Source organism: Leptinotarsa decemlineata, unplaced genomic scaffold (genome assembly GCF_025532065.1).
Source record: "Leptinotarsa decemlineata unplaced genomic scaffold, Ldec_3_MD MMD2_tig00026354_RagTag_RagTag, whole genome shotgun sequence".
NCBI lineage: Eukaryota > Metazoa > Arthropoda > Insecta > Coleoptera > Chrysomelidae > Leptinotarsa > Leptinotarsa decemlineata.
The window spans coordinates 4,794,644-4,811,982 of record NW_027412702.1 but is presented as its reverse complement, the minus strand read 5'-3'; the positions used below and the strand labels follow the sequence as shown (position 1 = coordinate 4,811,982).

General features: G+C 32.7%; 2 protein-coding genes and 1 long non-coding RNA gene across 8 annotated transcripts in view; 1 reads left to right on the top strand and 2 right to left on the bottom strand.

Annotated features, from left to right (window-relative positions):
* LOC111502727 (putative tricarboxylate transport protein, mitochondrial) overlaps nt 1-7,488 on the bottom strand; it is a 35,874-nt gene extending 28,386 nt beyond the window's left edge. The window contains exon 1 of one of the 6 annotated variants that reach the window (XM_023156883.2): nt 7,336-7,488. The gene's annotated coding sequence lies outside the window, so the exon portion shown is untranslated. Of the gene's footprint in view, nt 1-14; nt 134-163; nt 425-4,880; nt 5,033-7,335 lie in introns of those variants that run through there. The other 5 variants (XM_023156882.2, XM_023156885.2, XM_023156879.2 and 2 more) reach the window with 5 other exon arrangements.
* Nucleotides 903-9,975, top strand: LOC111502728 (uncharacterized). Its single transcript, XR_012467859.1, has 2 exons — nt 903-4,800; nt 9,522-9,975. It is a non-coding gene; the product is annotated as an uncharacterized lncRNA (long non-coding RNA).
* Nucleotides 9,976-10,230: 255 nt separating this feature from the next.
* Snr1 (SWI/SNF related, matrix associated, actin dependent regulator of chromatin, subfamily b, member 1) lies at nt 10,231-15,665 on the bottom strand. The gene is made up of 6 exons (XM_023156878.2): nt 15,206-15,665; nt 14,962-15,152; nt 14,746-14,905; nt 13,057-13,204; nt 10,815-11,026; nt 10,231-10,749 (listed from the first exon to the last, which is right to left on the bottom strand). Exons 1-6 carry the CDS (start codon nt 15,284-15,286, stop codon nt 10,426-10,428), a joined length of 1,116 nt encoding a protein of 371 aa, XP_023012646.1. The 5' UTR covers nt 15,287-15,665; the 3' UTR covers nt 10,231-10,425.
* Nucleotides 15,666-17,339: the final 1,674 nt, after the last annotated feature.

Sequence of the window (17,339 nt, the reverse complement as noted above, 5' to 3'; positions counted from 1 at the left end):
AGATCAGAGCATACCGAACAGATAGATGATATTTCAAAGCCAGTCGAAGAATACAAATTCACATATATTTTTCATCCAAATGAGTTGATTCAAAAATAAACCAGCGACAAATCAAATTTTATAATAATAGAATTAAGTGGAGTGTTAATGAAAGTAAAAATACCTTAATGGGGCTTTTGAGATAATGTTAGAGGATAAGCCAAGGTTAAAATATCACTCAGTGAACGAAGTAAGGTCTGTGATCGAGTGATCAAATATAAGGTTACCTAATTTTTGTTGCGTTGTTATCAATTATTTATCTTTATCGATCAGTTTAATCACACTAACTTTCTGGAAACAACACACATACTTCTAACGTTCAATTATTACTAAACACGGTGTCGCGTTATGAGGTTATTTCCATGTCGGTTGTGAATTTTGGTGAGAGGGGGATTTATTTGTGTGGCAATGTCGGGGTATTATGTTTCTGAATGTGGTAAAGTTCGTACCTAATTGTTTTTCGAGCGATAGTATATAAGTCTATTTATGAACGTCATTTATGCTAGTCACCGTTGTTGCGTTGAAAGAGTAAATAACAAATAAATTGTGTGGGGTTCTCGCGGTCACAGTATTGCTGAGTTTATCGGGATTTTTGACCGTCGTCTCTTTGAGTGTTTCTCATTGTTTTCCCAATACAAGTGGCTGGTATCATCAGGGATATTGTCTCTATCAAGAATGCAACAGAAACTTTTGATCAGGAGACACAAATTAGACTTATTTTAGGTATTTACAGTTGTCAGTAAACGGGATGTTCAAAACTTATTGATGTTACTTTACAAGATGTGGTGGTAACATGATGCTGTTCAAACTGAGAGAAAATGATGATAATTTTTGGAAGACATTTAAGAACTGTTAAGTAGGTAGATCACTGTTTTTGTTTAAATTCCATCGTCCTCTTTTTAACATTGAGGAAAGACATTTAACTGAGCAAATAGAAAATTTACGTCTTACGCCTTGAATAATATTTCTTGTTAGTCTCTTATTTAATATGAAAAATGTACTATAGTTATCTATAGTGAAAAATATATTAAATAGTAGTAGTAGTAATAGAACTTCAAGTACGTCACTTAAACTGAGCTATTGATTTTGTTGACTTTAATTTTAAGAAGTCATTATTTTTCATCTTTTTTGAAACAATTCGAAATAAACCAGTTGTTTTACCAAAAAAAGTCGATGCTATTCTATTCTCCCATGACTTGCCGTTAGATAAAAAAGACTGAGATGCAGAGAAATGTTCAATATCTTATTCTCTGAAGAGGAATCTCAGACACACGGATGATACGATCAAAATAAAATAAATAAAAAAATAAATTGGAAAGTTTTCATTCAACAGACATACTTTTGATTTGATTAAATTATATTGTTTGAATCAACCGAAATTTTATTCCTGAAATGATCCACAATTCATTTGACTAGGTAAAAGACCTCTTGAATTGAAATATTAGAAAAATTAAAATGAGAACTTCATTTTGTCTCCGCAAAATTGTCATCTAATCGATACAATACACACGTCGTTTGGAATGAATGATATTTGATCAAAATGATCAACTAAATTAGACTAAATAAATTTCTTTGAAGTAACAAATCTTTTATTCCGTGTAAGTCCTATGTAGCAGTCATCACAACACTCTTCTGAGCAATATACAGTATTGATTAATGTATTGATTATAACCTGAGTAAATATGTAAATATTACGCCCAACAATTTCATTATTTTTTATCTGATAAATACCGTAGATTGCTAAGGAGACTAGTGTGATGACTGCTACCTAGGACCTTCCGAATTATTTTTTAGTTTTTAGTACATTATTTACTTTTATTTTCAAATTTTTGGTTTCTAATTTTGTTACTCAATTCTTCTCATTTTGTTCAGTGCATTTAGTGCCTCAGTATTACAACGTAATATGTAATCCGCCATTTTGTAGCTGTGGCCATTTTGAATTTGCATATTTTTCAAAGTGTACTACTATTCTACTAGTCAAGTCATATCATTCGATATTCATATTGAGGTAGTTGTGAAAAATTATGTAATCCGCCCCTTTGTAGCTGCGACCGTCCAGGATTTACAATGATACAGAAATTATTAAATTGTATTGCCATCAAAACTAAATGTGTGTATGTAATTAACTCACCCTACCGTAATGTGACGCGCTGGATAATTTCTGATTATCAATTTTTTTTTTACTAATCTGATCCTTTATCCCTCACAGGCGGCCTTATATATGAGGCTCATATTTGGTGAAGGTACCTAACCAGGTACAAGGTATCCCCCTGTATATTAATCTGTATGAGAATTATGAGAAATGGGATGTGATAGTCTTTTTTTATACAAACCGGGAAAAATACAGAAGCAGCAAGCAATTTGTATCGCGAGAGGAATCCAAAGAGAAAGCAACTTTTTAGAGACATTTTCGCAAGATTGCGACACAATATAATTGATGTTGGTCAAACTAACGTTAGGAGGATTTTGAAAGAACACAAATTCAAGCCATACAGTACCAGAAGAGTTCATTAACTCAGACCAGGAGATTTTGAACGCCGCATGGCTTTTTGCCAGTGATTGCTGGAAAGCTGTTACCAAGTATATGATTTTTCGTTTAATTGTATTTGCACAGACGAAGCTTATATGAGCAGTGCCGGCATTTTCAACTGCTACAGTTCTTATACTTGGGCACAACAAAATCATCATTCTATTGTGGAGCAGAGAAGTCAAGGAAGATTTGTATTTAGTGTGTGAGCAGGTATTTTCAGGGATAGAATCATCGGACCTTTCATTTATAATGGCACTCTCACATCTCAGAGGTATTTAGAAATTACAAGGCAAAATATTGAACCTCTTGTTCATGTTTTCAACAAGATGGGTCTTCGCTTCACAACACTGCAATTGTCACCAATTTTTTGGCAATAGCCAACCAAGGATCCAACAGTTGGCCGACCAGGTCACCGGACCTAACGCCTATTGACTTTTACCTCTGGGGAAGGTTGAGAGATCTTATTTTAAAATTAACGACCAGTTCTAGATACGAATTGGAAGTGGCAGTGATGTAAAGTTTTGCTTCTCTACCTCCTGTTGAACTAATTAATTCGGAAAAAAACATTCACAAAAGGTGTCACCTGTGTATAGAAGAATCTGGTAGACATTTCGAATAACTTTTCTGAAGAAATATATTTCAATGTTTGTTCTTTAACATCATTATGATTATTATTATTACTTGATCAAAGTGTGCGTTTCAAAGTCTACATGAAAAAACCTAAAAACCCTGTATTTCAAAGAAACTCTTAGCAAAACATCAAGTATACTACATTTTTGGAATGGTATTTTTTAAATACGCAGGAATATACAGGATATCTCATTAAAAAATAGGTTTCCATCAATAACCATTGATATCTCATTTGAAAAAATTAGTTTTTGCACCATTACATTCTACGTAGAAAAGTGTTTTGGAAATGTTTTCATAGAAACAAGAAGTTTCTGACAGAAAAAAAATTACGTCAACTTTTCGAAAATGCACATTTTCAAAAAACATGCTGTAGGTAACGATGATAGATATCAATATGCGGTTTTCACCATTAAGTTTGTCATAAAATTTACCCTCAGACACAGCCATTACTTTTCATCTAGCTAGTACAAAAATAGGAGTTTCCCTTTAAAAGTATCCAATTTGGCCATTCTGTACACACGCTATTTACTTGAAATATACAAAATATAATCAAATGAAGTTTTGTCGTGTTATTTTGTCAAGTTGATTTTATTGATTCTTTAGTCAGATTCCTTCAATTTTTTTCTTGTTGTTATATCAAGTTAAGATTTCATTAGTTCGGACTTCCATTGTCTGATATTATATAAAATGATTGGAAATCCCTGAAAGAACTGATAAAAATCAAGAATTAAAAAAGAATAACTGAAAATAACAATTATATTAGACAAAAAAAAACTGAAATGAAATAACAATGAAATAAAATACAAGTCAACATAGAACAATTGAACTAAAAAAATAAAATTAAGAAAAAAATCAAAAAGTTAAGAGATTCAAAGCCAAGTTACTTCACGATGTTTCGATTATAAGTATCCACAATCGTCTTCAGGTGATGAATGGACTAATTCTTCCGAGAGATGACTATTTATGGGTCATTCGAGTACTATCACTTATCTCTACTTTTCTTTTTTCGCTTCATCGGTTCAGTGGGAGATGACTGTTTGGCGGGAGTTGGCGATTTTTCGTTTGATTATGAGTTTCCATATGTTGCGTATCTCTACGCTAGCTTGGCTGAAAACATTGTTAGACAACATGTATGCGGCTTCTTTGAATTTCCTCCTAAACCAATGTTCCTCCCTGTGTATGATCTCAGCTTGTGTGTATTTTATTTCACTGTTATTCAATTTCAGGTTTTTTTTTTGCTCAATATAATTGTTATTTTCAGCTATTCTTTTTTATTTCTTCTTTTTTATTAGTTCTTTCAGGGATTTCAAATCATTTTATATAGTATCAGATAATAGAAGTCCGAACTAATGAAATTCATCATGAAATATTGTCAATCACCTTCAAACAATCTTTACCACTGATGCAAAATATACTTTGGGATAGATATGCGAAAGCTTTTATTTTTGACAACCCCGCCTCTTTCATCAAATGCCAAAATATGTCGCGTCAATAGAATATTCATAATTAGAAAATTTTAGAACGTGGAAAGTTATTTTAGCAAAAATTCTGAATGGTAATTCAGTTATATTGTTCAAAGATATAATATATCACCAAATATCGTAAGTATAACCGTAAGTCTAATTTATCATCTTGTGAAAACTTTATATGCTGTTAAAGAATTGTTCATATCGTTACTTACCAGATCTTTTCACCAGATTCATTTCATAATACTGTGAATTTTTCTTGGAACTTTTATAGGAAGTTTCAATATTTTTGTCTTCGGTGTCTTGTCAGAACTATTGTCATATGACACTATATCCACTTTATATTTTTATTGTTGTTTTATAATTCCAAAAAAGGCGCAATGAAAATAGAATAGAATTGCGAATGCGCTGAGATGATTAAAAATGTTTTGAAATACATTATTCATCAAATTTACTCACAACTGAGATCTATTGTGTAAATTTCATTATGGTCATTTAGACACTTCTAGGAAAAAAAGAGAACTAATAATTCTAAATGAAAATTGATATGACGAAAGCAGAGAAATAACTGGCAATCTTTCTCAAATGTTCGAAAGTAACTTGAGATGCTCTAATCCAGTTCAGACTCATAGGTAATAAGTTATGAATGCAGAGAACAGAAAAAAGAAAAGCGAAACCTGAAAGAGCAGGAGGGCTAATCTGAATAATATTTTGAGTATACATCTCATTTACCATACAATAAGTGTGTAAGCAAAACACTTTCACAAATAGTGATTGGGTTCCACAAATTCCAGTTTTACACGAAACGAGAAATAATTGAAACATTAGCATTATTATCATCATTATTTATATTGTTGTGAATTATAACATGGTTCTAGAATAAAATATTTATCAACAAATATTTTTCTATATGTACGAAATTCCGATATTCGTTTTTGCTACACACACTACTTTAAAAAAAATGTATCAGTCTTACATTTTTTTGTCTTTTAATCACGAATATCAAGTCAAAACTTGGAGCCCCGGACTACTCTTGAAGATAGTTTCACCAAGAAGTCGAAAAATCGACTAGTTTAGTTCGTTTTCACTATAGATTCTTGATCAGAGGACCAAAATAATTTCGTGAGTCTGATAAATGTCGAAGCAGGGAGTATTTTAATAGTTTGTACTAAATCCATAGTTGTTATAGTTTTGATTATACTCTGCTGGGATTATTTATGATACAGTATGGCAGACTCAGTTGTGAAGAGTTTAGGTTTATCATTAACAAATTTTCGTTTTTTAGCATAGTGAATTGCATTGGAGGTGTAACATGAAAAATAAAAATTTTCAGCCATATACTGTATAATGTAGATGGCCTGGAAAACGGAGACTATATTCCTCTTGTATGATGTATGTCACCAAGTAAAACTACCCACGCATATACTAAACTTTGTTTTATATTTGATTTAATATTGTATAACCCAAATAATGAACGCAGAGAACATGTTACGTTACAACTAGTAGAGACGAAGTGAGTACTGTTGCAATTTAACACGTATCCACTAGCCGTAACGAAACATGTTAACGGTTACATTACGGGTCTTTTGTTAAAAATGGGTATGCACCACAATATAATAACAATGTATTCATTCATCGTCATCAAAGATGTGAAATGTTACAGTACTTTTGAAGCTGTTTCTCAACAGACTTGACCTAAAATTTTGTGGTAGAAAAATATTGTTTTGAGTTTATTATAAATTAAATGTAGATAATTTTGAAAACATTGACTTCTACGTAGTTTTTCATCGGACATTTGAAGCTAAACAATAAAAGCTGTAACCCTCTCGTTACGAGAAAGTAACGTATGAATATTATGAATTGAAGGCTAAAGTTTTGAGAAAAAGAAATTCTAGATAAAAAACAATTAAACGTTTTTGTAAAAAATGTTATACTATTCAAAAAAGGAAACACCTTATCATTGATACACTTTTATACCTATTGTGTAAAATATCAAAGCGGGTATTTTGTAAGTGAAAAGTAAGTGGTCAGTGTGCCAAATTCATAAAAAATTGATAACTTTATTACATCATTACTGTTTACATATTCTCAATTTTTCAAGTTCAACTCTCCGTATAATCATTGGCTATTCACTACATCGCGAGCATTTACTTGTGCCCTTTATGTGCTTGAAATCGGTAATTTAAACCTAAGTTATTCTGAAAGTATACCTAGGTATTTCAATATACCTACTCGATTAATATTTTTCCTGAAAGTTCTCACACGTTCATTATTTGAAAAAACTCTTTCACGTGTTCTTTTCATTTGTCAATAAAGGTATTTTATACACCTGCTCGGTCCCATATACATGGGACTAATTAAATTTTTGTTTCTGAGGTCAGTGGCCCTTTCACCAAATCATGGATGCGCCCCTGAACATTGTTCAACATGCTCTAAATACGAACTGGTATGGAAAACAACTGTATTTATTCCTGAAGATACTGAATTTTGTCAATGTATTTTTTCAATCGAATGTAACAATCATATTTCAGTCATTTATTAATAAAACTATTTGTTTTCATAACAGTATATTTCTAATGAGAGCAGGTGTGTAACATATTTTTAAAGAAATCCCGTTAGAGCATTTAAAAGCTATATTGAAATATCATCTATGATATAAAGTGGACTTACCTGTTTATATCACCTGATACTATAAGATAAACAACAGCTCACCAGTTTTAAAATGTTATGTCATGAAACATATCAATAACAATAAAGTGAGGTTATATGACGGTGATGCTGGTGATGCATTTGTAATATTACATTTTTGTTTGACTAAATAGTAACTTTTTCATAGTCTTCATTATGTGAAATTAGAATGGAATAGAATAGTTAATCATTTTCAAATCAAGGGATCAAAAAGTGCAATTAAAATGTCAACACATAAGCTGTATTAGAGTTGACGCCCGGATCACTCGGGGCGCGCACCAAATGATTTTAGATCAATTCTTTTGGATCTCAGGACGATATCTGTCGGGTCACACTCTCTCTTTTTCTCTTCTTATAGGATGGTGTATTGAAGTTCAGCACACAGCACGTGCATATAAAGTAGCTCAAAATTTTCACATTTGTATGTAAACAGAGTCACGAGTATAATCCTGTTCTTTTAGCATTATACTTGTGACAGTCTTGTGGCAGGACCACAATCCAAGAGATGCTAGTAAGTTATGCTGTTTTGATCTCCCAAATTATTTCCCTATTTGCCTAAGTGAAAAGGTAACTGCTGATTGAGATGAATTTCACTTCTTATCTCTCTTTGAAAAACATCTTTTTGAATAACCTTGTATTATATTCATGTGAACTTATTTTATCCTCGGCATATGCAAATACATTTTTCGACGCAACAGTTTGAGGTAAAATAAAATAGGTATGCATATAAGTCCTGGTATTTTAACCAATTCGCTGTCGTTTTATAAAAAACTCTTGACGCAAGAAATGAGATTGAGCCAACTTTGTAGAACACATTTTGATAGATATTTTGTTTATATTTTTGATTTATGGGCCATAATGTAAGAAGTATCTTTCACCTAATACCTATCAAGTATTCCCAAATGTATCAACATTGAACTATCAACTTGTCATTGTCACATTAGGTAACTTTACATACTGGGTCTTTTTTACTGTGACATTGTCAAAACTGCGTCACTTGCGTACTCAGTACCTCTGTGATTATTCAGTGTTGAAATTAATTGGATCTCATTATTTCGTTATCAAGAGTGACGTAGGTCGAGTTTTTTTGACAAAATATTTTTCATGGGAAAGGGATCCCACTCCCCACTGGTCACAGAGTCACAGAGATATTCTAAGTTGTTTGGTAAAATAAAATGTTTCAGAAGGAATATGTTAACTGTATTTTATTTGTTTTTTCGAATACTGCCTGTCAGCTGATGCAATCCTATCTGACATGTAGAAAACAATTCGTGTCCTATAACGGTTATAAATCTAGAACATTTATAGCTTCTTCGGGTGTGCCTCAGGGCTCCAACCTAGGTCCTCTTTTGTTTTTATTGTTTATTAATGACTTACGTGAAAGTTTAGCTTGTGAGCGGCTATGCTTCGCGGATGACTTGAAATTATTCTCTATAATTAAGGAGTAAGTGATTGTGTAAATCTTCAATCTCAATTAGAATTTCTGGTTGCTTGGTGTAGCAATAATAAATTGAAACTCAATGTGGAGAAATGTAAAGTAGTGAGTTATAGTCGAAAAAAAGAGGTTTATACATTCCCGTGTGTAATACAGGATTCAGATCTGCTGAGATGTAATGAGATCAAAGACCTGGGGGTAATATTCGATCATAAATTAACATTTGGTAGACATAGACATTTGGTATATAGATTAACTATATACTGGGTGCCAGGACATTCAGGTATCATGAGCAACGAAAAAGCTGATGAGTGTAATAGACACTGATCCTCCGCTCCATATAAATGTCCTAAATTATTTCCAGAAGAATGTGACATGTGTCCCATTCGACACCTGTACAAACTAGTACAGGAAACAAGATTGTTGAAGTGGATGTCATAAGAATATTGTTGGAGTAGATGGATGTCATAACAAGATTGTTGGAGTGGATGTCATTAAAAGATGAGAGAAAATGCAATAAGCCCATGAAGCTGCAGTGTTTTCCAGAGACTCAAATGAAATGAATAAAAACACTTTCGTCTAAATACCACCGGAAAATTTTATTTATACGACCGGTTTCAGGTTTGATCCCATTATCAAGTGGTATTTAGACAAAAGTGTTTTTATTCATTTCTTTCAAGTGATCGTGAATTATCATAAAGTAAACAAGTAATCAATCATAAATGTTTTTCAGAGACTCGGAAAAAATGGACAAGTCAGACAACAAAAATATAACTATCCCTTACATCTGTTATTATAATCTGCACAATGGATTATTTCAAAAAATCAGCCTGATTATTCATAAGGTAACATGAATCACAATGAAATAGTTTACCTGGATGTGGATTGTAGCCAGACAGTAAAATACCCAAGAAACACTTTTACTTCAACCTTGGTTACAGCAGAGTCGGGTACATTTTTAGAAGAAGCATAACTCATGGACTCATATTTTTGAACAGTACATTTTTGTCATCATTTTATTATGTTTTGATGGAACCTTTAAATCTCCAGATATCCAAGAAATGTTTTTATCCAAGTTACTCACAGTAATGTATCAATTGAATTTGGGAAATTTTTGGCCCTACCATTTTTCTGTTTAGTGTAATTCCCCAAGTATCAAATATAGAAATAAAGCATCCGTTCTAGCAGTGTTCATTTTTAATTTTTCACTATATTAAATGGGACATTCACATAAGTCAGCACTCAATTTGAAAAAAGTGAGCAATATTTCACGTACATTCAGCACTTCCTATCGTTCGTTCACAGAACATGCTAATACTACTCTAATATATATCTTTTGTTCATGGACAGAAAATAAATAAGGTCTGATGTCCCCGGGAGCTTACTTTATTTTCAATGTCTTCAATTTGAAAAAAACGCTATTTCAAAAAAAAAACAAAACATCGAATGGAAAATGTATAATTTGCCCATGTAAATGTAATCAAAAGGTGCCACAACAAATCAATTTAAATATGGTGATCACACAAAAAGTACACTTCAAATTGAAAAAATAATTGGATAAGGGTTGATGTATAAAATTAATTGTAATTGAATTATTTTAACTTGGTAAAACCGTAAAATTAAAATTTCTACTTTTTCTACCACCCAGGAGTAGTATTTGCTAATCGTCGGATTCTACGTGTGTTCCTGTCTTGATCTCTGATTTTCTTCTCCATTTCAGCATCAGTCAAAGTTTCCAAGAATGGGGCCCACTGATCAGACTCACTCGGAGTCCTGAAAGGTACTTCCACAGTTGGCAAAGGTGCCTCGCTGAAAGCATATGTTCTTTGATGCCAAGATAATTGACCACGAATGGAATAAGCAATGGCCGTTACGAATTCGCCACCTAGGCCAAGTTCTGCGCAAAGTTTCAGTGCAAATTCCTCAGCATTATTTTGTTTTTCACTCATATCCCATTCAATCTGAAAATAAATCAAATATGAAAGTAAAGGACGCTATTTGCTGGCTTCATTATATTATAATCTACCTGGTCAACTAAAGAAGTATTTCCGACATGGATATTGAGTTTAATAATAACTCTCTGATCGCAAGTTTCCTCAATAATGCTTGAAGGTTCAGCTGGAAAAGCCTCCAGTTGTTGTCTGATTGCTTGTGCAATAGCTGGTACAAACGTCAGAGGATTCAAATCAAGGTCATCACAAAGAACCTCAGCAAACTGCTCTGGTGTAATCAAACTTTCTGTAAAGGACAATATTTTATTTATTTATTTATTCATTTATAAACGGATTTCACCTTTTTTTTACATATGAAAATACAGATATATACTTAAACTAAATGTATACTAAAAATGAACAATTTAGCAGTACTACAGTAATAGACGGACACCTAAACTACTATTCTTTTAAGTTGGTTTTGAATTTATTTAATGTTTGTCGATTAAAATCTAAACCTCTATTGCAAAATTCATTTCCTATCTGACTTTATATAAAATTGGTTTAATAAATTTAAATTCATTATTAATTGAGATTTAAACTTGTTTTTTCGAAATAAAATTTCAATCCTCCAAACTTATCTGTCCATAGAATAAATTAATTAAATACTTCAACAGGAAGTAATAAATATCCATTGTGCCTTGATTCATTCAATTTCAAGTAGTGTCATGCTGTTTGCCGGCTGCTACGGGAGGCAATAGAGATCTACAAACACACGGATAATTTCAACAGAAAAGAAGCTGTGAACCTCAACCGAATATGGAATCCCATTCTAAGAAGTTCAAAAATAGCAAACCGCATGACAGCAGGTAGAAAAGGGTCGACGAAAGGTATGGACAATTTATCTAATACAAGTACAAGTATTAGCACACCACTACCTGAGTCAACATGAACAGGCTTTATGAAATTTACCTAATCCAGGCATAGGCATTAGCACACCAAACTACCTGAGTCAACGTAAATACGCCTTATGTAGCCGTAATATCCAGCCATCGGAGATTTCTCAGGATGTATAAAACTTTGAAGAAGCTAGCCATTCGCGCCAGCGAAATGTCGGGAAGAAGTTTCAAAAACCGACGGTCTTCAAACCCGAAAAATAGTGATACTGAAAACCTCGGCCGCAAAAGCCTTGACTTTTTTGTTACCTGCAGTAGAATGTTCTTAGAGACTTACTCTACATGTTATGCTCTTTGTCCGTCCTCCCAACAAAGGTAGATATAGGTATTCAGACAATTATAATTCAGATGTTTCCTTTCCAACTGGAAATACCATATGATGCACAGAGGGATCTCTTTTGATACTTCTGGATGCGTCACAGGAGACGTATTTCCTAAGCCATACATATTTGTTGCTTACCTACTCAACAAAAGTTGTAACAGACTGACTGCCGATTCAGGACTAATAGCAGAGCACACTTTAGACGTACCTGCCAGCAAAACATTCAACAAGTCCCTACCAGAAGGTATTTACTACAAAGGATAACAAATCAAAAAGTATAATATGTATAAAAGATTCTGAAGTTCAAAAAAGAAATCAAGGAGCTCCTAATTAGAAAAACGTATCCTACTGTTGTAAATCACCCTAAAAAGAATTACGCCGGCCGCCGCTGGTCCTCATAAATCAATTGTGACGTGACCATGAACGCACTCAACTCGTCGTACCCTTCGCGGTTGTTCTAATTAGATGTCGCTTCTTTTGAAAGACTTCTAGTAGCGAATTTACTATTGGCTTCGAGGTACTTCAATTACCATATATAAGTGTTACCCACGTGCATATCCAGTAGTCAGGTTTAGCGGACAGTGCGGTACGGAGCGATCTAATAAGGCGATAGATATTGAAATATCATTCAAGTAATAATATGAATATGCTTTATTGCCAAAAAACCAGAGATCATATTGACAAAGATGCAAACGTTCACACTATAAAATTAGTACCAAATAGATATAAAATGTACCTGCACCACAAATATTTGCTTTGAAGTTATATAAGTAATTGTTTTTTAGTATATCAACCTGTTAATATACATACCACTATTCATTTATATCTGCTGCGTTAACGAATTGAAGTCATTTGAAACATATTATTTTCAATATTGAACATGTTTGTGAAAAACCTCGTTTGAAATCGTATATGTATTGATAAGTCCAATATCTATCCATCTGTAAGAACTTATGAATGCATTTCTGGTTCTTTGATGTTAATGTTTAGCTACCTATCCTATATCGTGTAAATGATCGATAACAATTGATATAGATATCTATCCATCTAATTATTTACCATTTTTATTCCATGTGAAGGTATCTCTCAATTTTTGTCCTTCAATTTCCATGTCGAGTCTTATAGGTACCAATACTTCTCCTTGGCAAGCATTTTCAACATTAATTTGTGGATCTGTATCGTCAAAACATAATGGAAAAGTTCTAACCTAAGAAAAAAACGGACTGATAACAATAACAAAGTTGATTACCCAACAATTTTCCATATATACACCAAATTTCACGAATTACAACATTATATTATCTTTCATTTATACAATTTAACAAAATCAACAGTAAAAGGTCATCTCCTACAGGAGAATACAAATACTGCAAAAAATTACGAATACCAGTGTTACTAAGCACACTTCAATGAATTGGTGTCCAACCAGATTTATTCGATGAGTATTCTTTGATTTCACATTCTCTCACTACTTCAGTCCAAAGATATCATCAGAATAAAAAGTAGCAACGAGTGGCCATTCCAAAATCGAATTGATAGCAAAAAACCGATCAGATTAAATAAATCAAATTTGGGGAGCCTGACTATCATAAAATTGTTTCTTGCTAATTCTTTTCAATTCTCGAACATAATTAAACTCCAGCTGAGAGACGGTGTAGGATTTTTTCATAAGTCAAACACAATAAGCAAGAAATAGTTTCACAATATTTGAATTTATATAATCCAACATGTCCTGAGAAATTTAGGTAAATACATGAAAATAACTGATATTTAATATATCAGCTCTTAGCGTTTTCAAACAGAATTAGCAATAAATTATATGGATGCTACACATTTCTTTATGAATAATGGGAAATGACACTTCCTATGTTTTTATACCACTTGTATTCGTAACCAAGATTGCTTCAAATTCATCCTTCAAGGACATTTTTAAACTAATACAATAGGAATACAATACTTCAAGACGAAACTGCAGTAACGATAGCTACAAATACAAGTGGTATAAAAACATGAGAAGTTTTATTTCTCATTTTTCATGTGTTGCAGTTCTGGTGTTTGGGATTAGTGTTTGTGTTGGATTTAAAATATAATCCACAACTGATTCCATATTTGTATTGTATGCAAAAAGAGGGCTGAATTGCAAGAAAAAAACATTTACATATCAATGAATAAAAAAAAAAAGCTTAAAAAGTCTTCAGTAGCAAAGCTAAGAATTTTTTTTCGAAACTTGGCAACCTAATTTTTATTTCTTGACTTGACTATTTGCGATATCGCCAACAAATAACAACAAAAACTCTAGTAGAGTGAAGATATCATTAGGATGATAATTCCAAAAATAGGTATATTTTGTGAAATTGAAATTTTTCATTTTGAAAAAAATATACTTAGCGCAGCGGTAGCTGAGTTGGCGTTAGTAGTTGGTTCCACTCATTTAATCGACCACTAGGTGAAACGGTGGTTCGAGCCCACATACGGGACGATCAATTTTCACTGCCTATTGTCCAATCTGTGCTAGGAAGCGCACGTTGAAGGTAAGACCTGTTAATCCTTAGCTTGCACAGCTTCTGGTAATTAAAACTCACTCTGGTGAGTTTTAATTACCAGAAGTAACTTCCTGAAGTGGTCTATTTATGATCAACAGACAACTATTTGTAAGTATAATTGAAATTTTCTTGAGAACTAGTGCAAGCCATAAAATGAATATCTACCCAATTTAGCCTGACAATTTGTATTCAAAAACATAATAACCTTCTTAGATGCAACTCTATTTCTATTAATAGGTGTAGCTTGGGGAACTGCATCTAAGTGACTGGAATTTGGTAAGGAAGGTACCCATTGCATGTTCTTCTTTGACTTGCTCTCTCTGGGAGCAGGAGGTTCAGACGTGTGAACTGATACAGCTTTGTACCTGAAATTGTTCATATTTTCATCACACATATAGCAATGACAATATAGTTGACTCACTTCTCGTCATTGCCTTCTATGATATCTTCAACTTCTGTTGCTTTTAACAAAGAAACGCTACTAGCTAAAACATGTTGGCTCAAGCCAAGATCTATCAAACGTCTTCTTTCTTCATTGGTTATAGATCTTCTGAACATTCCAGGATATTTTTTATAAAGAGACCCTCGGAAGAGTCGGACATAGTTTCCAACCTGTAATTATTTTCAGATAACTAGTTGAAAATGAAAGAATGCTATCCCTCTACCTCTGATCCCACACAATAATATTCTCCATTTTCTTCTAGTTGAAAGCTTATGGGCTTGTCTCCATATGTCCTCAATGCCATTACTGAACTATTTTAGTAAAACTATTACAAATTTCTACTTTTTTCTATTAATAACAATCCAGTAAACCGATTAATCGAATATATAAATTGTATCTTAATATACTTTGTTTTCGGCTTAATAAATTGTTTACAAGCTGTCACTTGTCACAGTCATAAACCAATTTGCCAATATGCCAATGCAATGAAGTGTTCTTATATTCTAGGCTAGGCTAGTTGTTAAAATCAACAGTAAATTTCTGATGGATCGGTTCGAACAATAGAAACCCTTTGAGATCTCTGATGGATCAATAGATGGATTCATTGGATTTTTCAGTGCATTCAAGAACTAGTCTTATTCTTGAATTCGATAGCATTCCATCAGTCATAGTGATGCGATTAAAATGGAGGTATTTCATTCCGTTATGACCTTGAAGAACAAAGAACAAACTTTTTAATGGTTCCATCTTTCACTCCAGTGAAGCCAACATAATATTTTGACTGATCCCAAAATCCCTATGTTCTGTAAACTGTTCTGTGATCTTTCTGTTAAACAGCGATGCCAATCGTTGAGAAATCAAAAACATTGTGATTTGGAGAAGTCGGGGTTCTCAATTATTGAAATATACTTGTGGCTTATGAAATTAAGACTATGTTATTTTGTGTATTTTTGTAAAATTTTGGACTCTTTTATAGAGAAGTGGTTGGCGGGAAAAACGCTCACCTAAAATACAATTGTGGAAATATAAACCACATCAAAAGAAACATAAGAGAACTGAGATGAATAGGCTTCATACTGTGTGACCAATCCTGAAGGGGCTGTTATATGATGAAACACGTATTGCGGTTTTATAAAATGTTTAAAGTATTGTCCACTTCAATCACATAATTTAGCATTTTTCATAAGAAAAATGAACGACTTGTTGACTATAGTCTGTTGCAGTTACTTTATTATATATCGTTCAAATCTGCCAATGAGACGAATCATTCATATGCAAGATATCTTATCAAAAGAGGGCTCTCGTAGGTACTCATACTAAACATTACTGTGAACCAAATATATCAGTGATCATGATCGATGTTATCAATTCTGTGAGCTGCGAGTCTGTGCAAGCTTATAAAAATTTTATCGGGTCATGTGGAGCATGAGTACACACAAAAGTTACAAAATCACTGAATCAAAATTATCAAAATTTTAGTACGAAAATGTATTGAGCGGCAATTCAACAACCACATTTAGCCCACCCTTGAAAAAAATTGTTCCAAGGTCATTATACATTTGATGGTGTAAAATGACCTTAGGACACCAAGGGACACCTTATTTATGTATTAGTATAAGTATAAATAAAGTCATTTGTTAGGAACAGTCGTAATTTATTATAACTATTTATGTTTCAAGTGACGGGAACATTTTCAATTATTTTATCCTTGTTAGGTATATGGTCCCAAAACCAACATCTATTGCATCTATATATTGTAAAAAGAATGGATTTTTTTCTACAGGTCTTTGGGATGTCGGATATTTCTTTTGTCAGCAATCTATAATGAACACTAAGTACACTCAGAAGTGACTACTCTAAAAAATATTCAGTGTAGATCAATAATGGTATCTTATCAATGTATAAATGGATATTAACGTTTTTGAAACGTGCGATGTGACATCACTGTATCTTTCGTTGTCAAGGAAATGAGATAAACAAAAATTATGTTGCAATCGGTCATAAAATTCGAAAATGAAAGATTAGTTGTTGGGAAAATTTTTTTTGGCTAACTACTTCTTATTTATACATAAAATGTGAAAAACTTCCGAAGAAAGGAAGAACGCGTTTGTATTCAAATTAAACTCTTTACAAAGATGTATAGATCATGCATAGAAGTTTCTTCAAGATTCAAACTGGAGAAAGAAGCCCATTCGAAACAACTAACTTCCAAACATAAACGAACATTAAATCACACGAAAATCACTTTTTTCCTATTCAATCAGTATTCCAAACGTTCATTATGAAATTGAAACAGATATCATTTATAGGAACTCTGCACAACGTAATATATGAAATAGAATTGGTATAAAATTTCA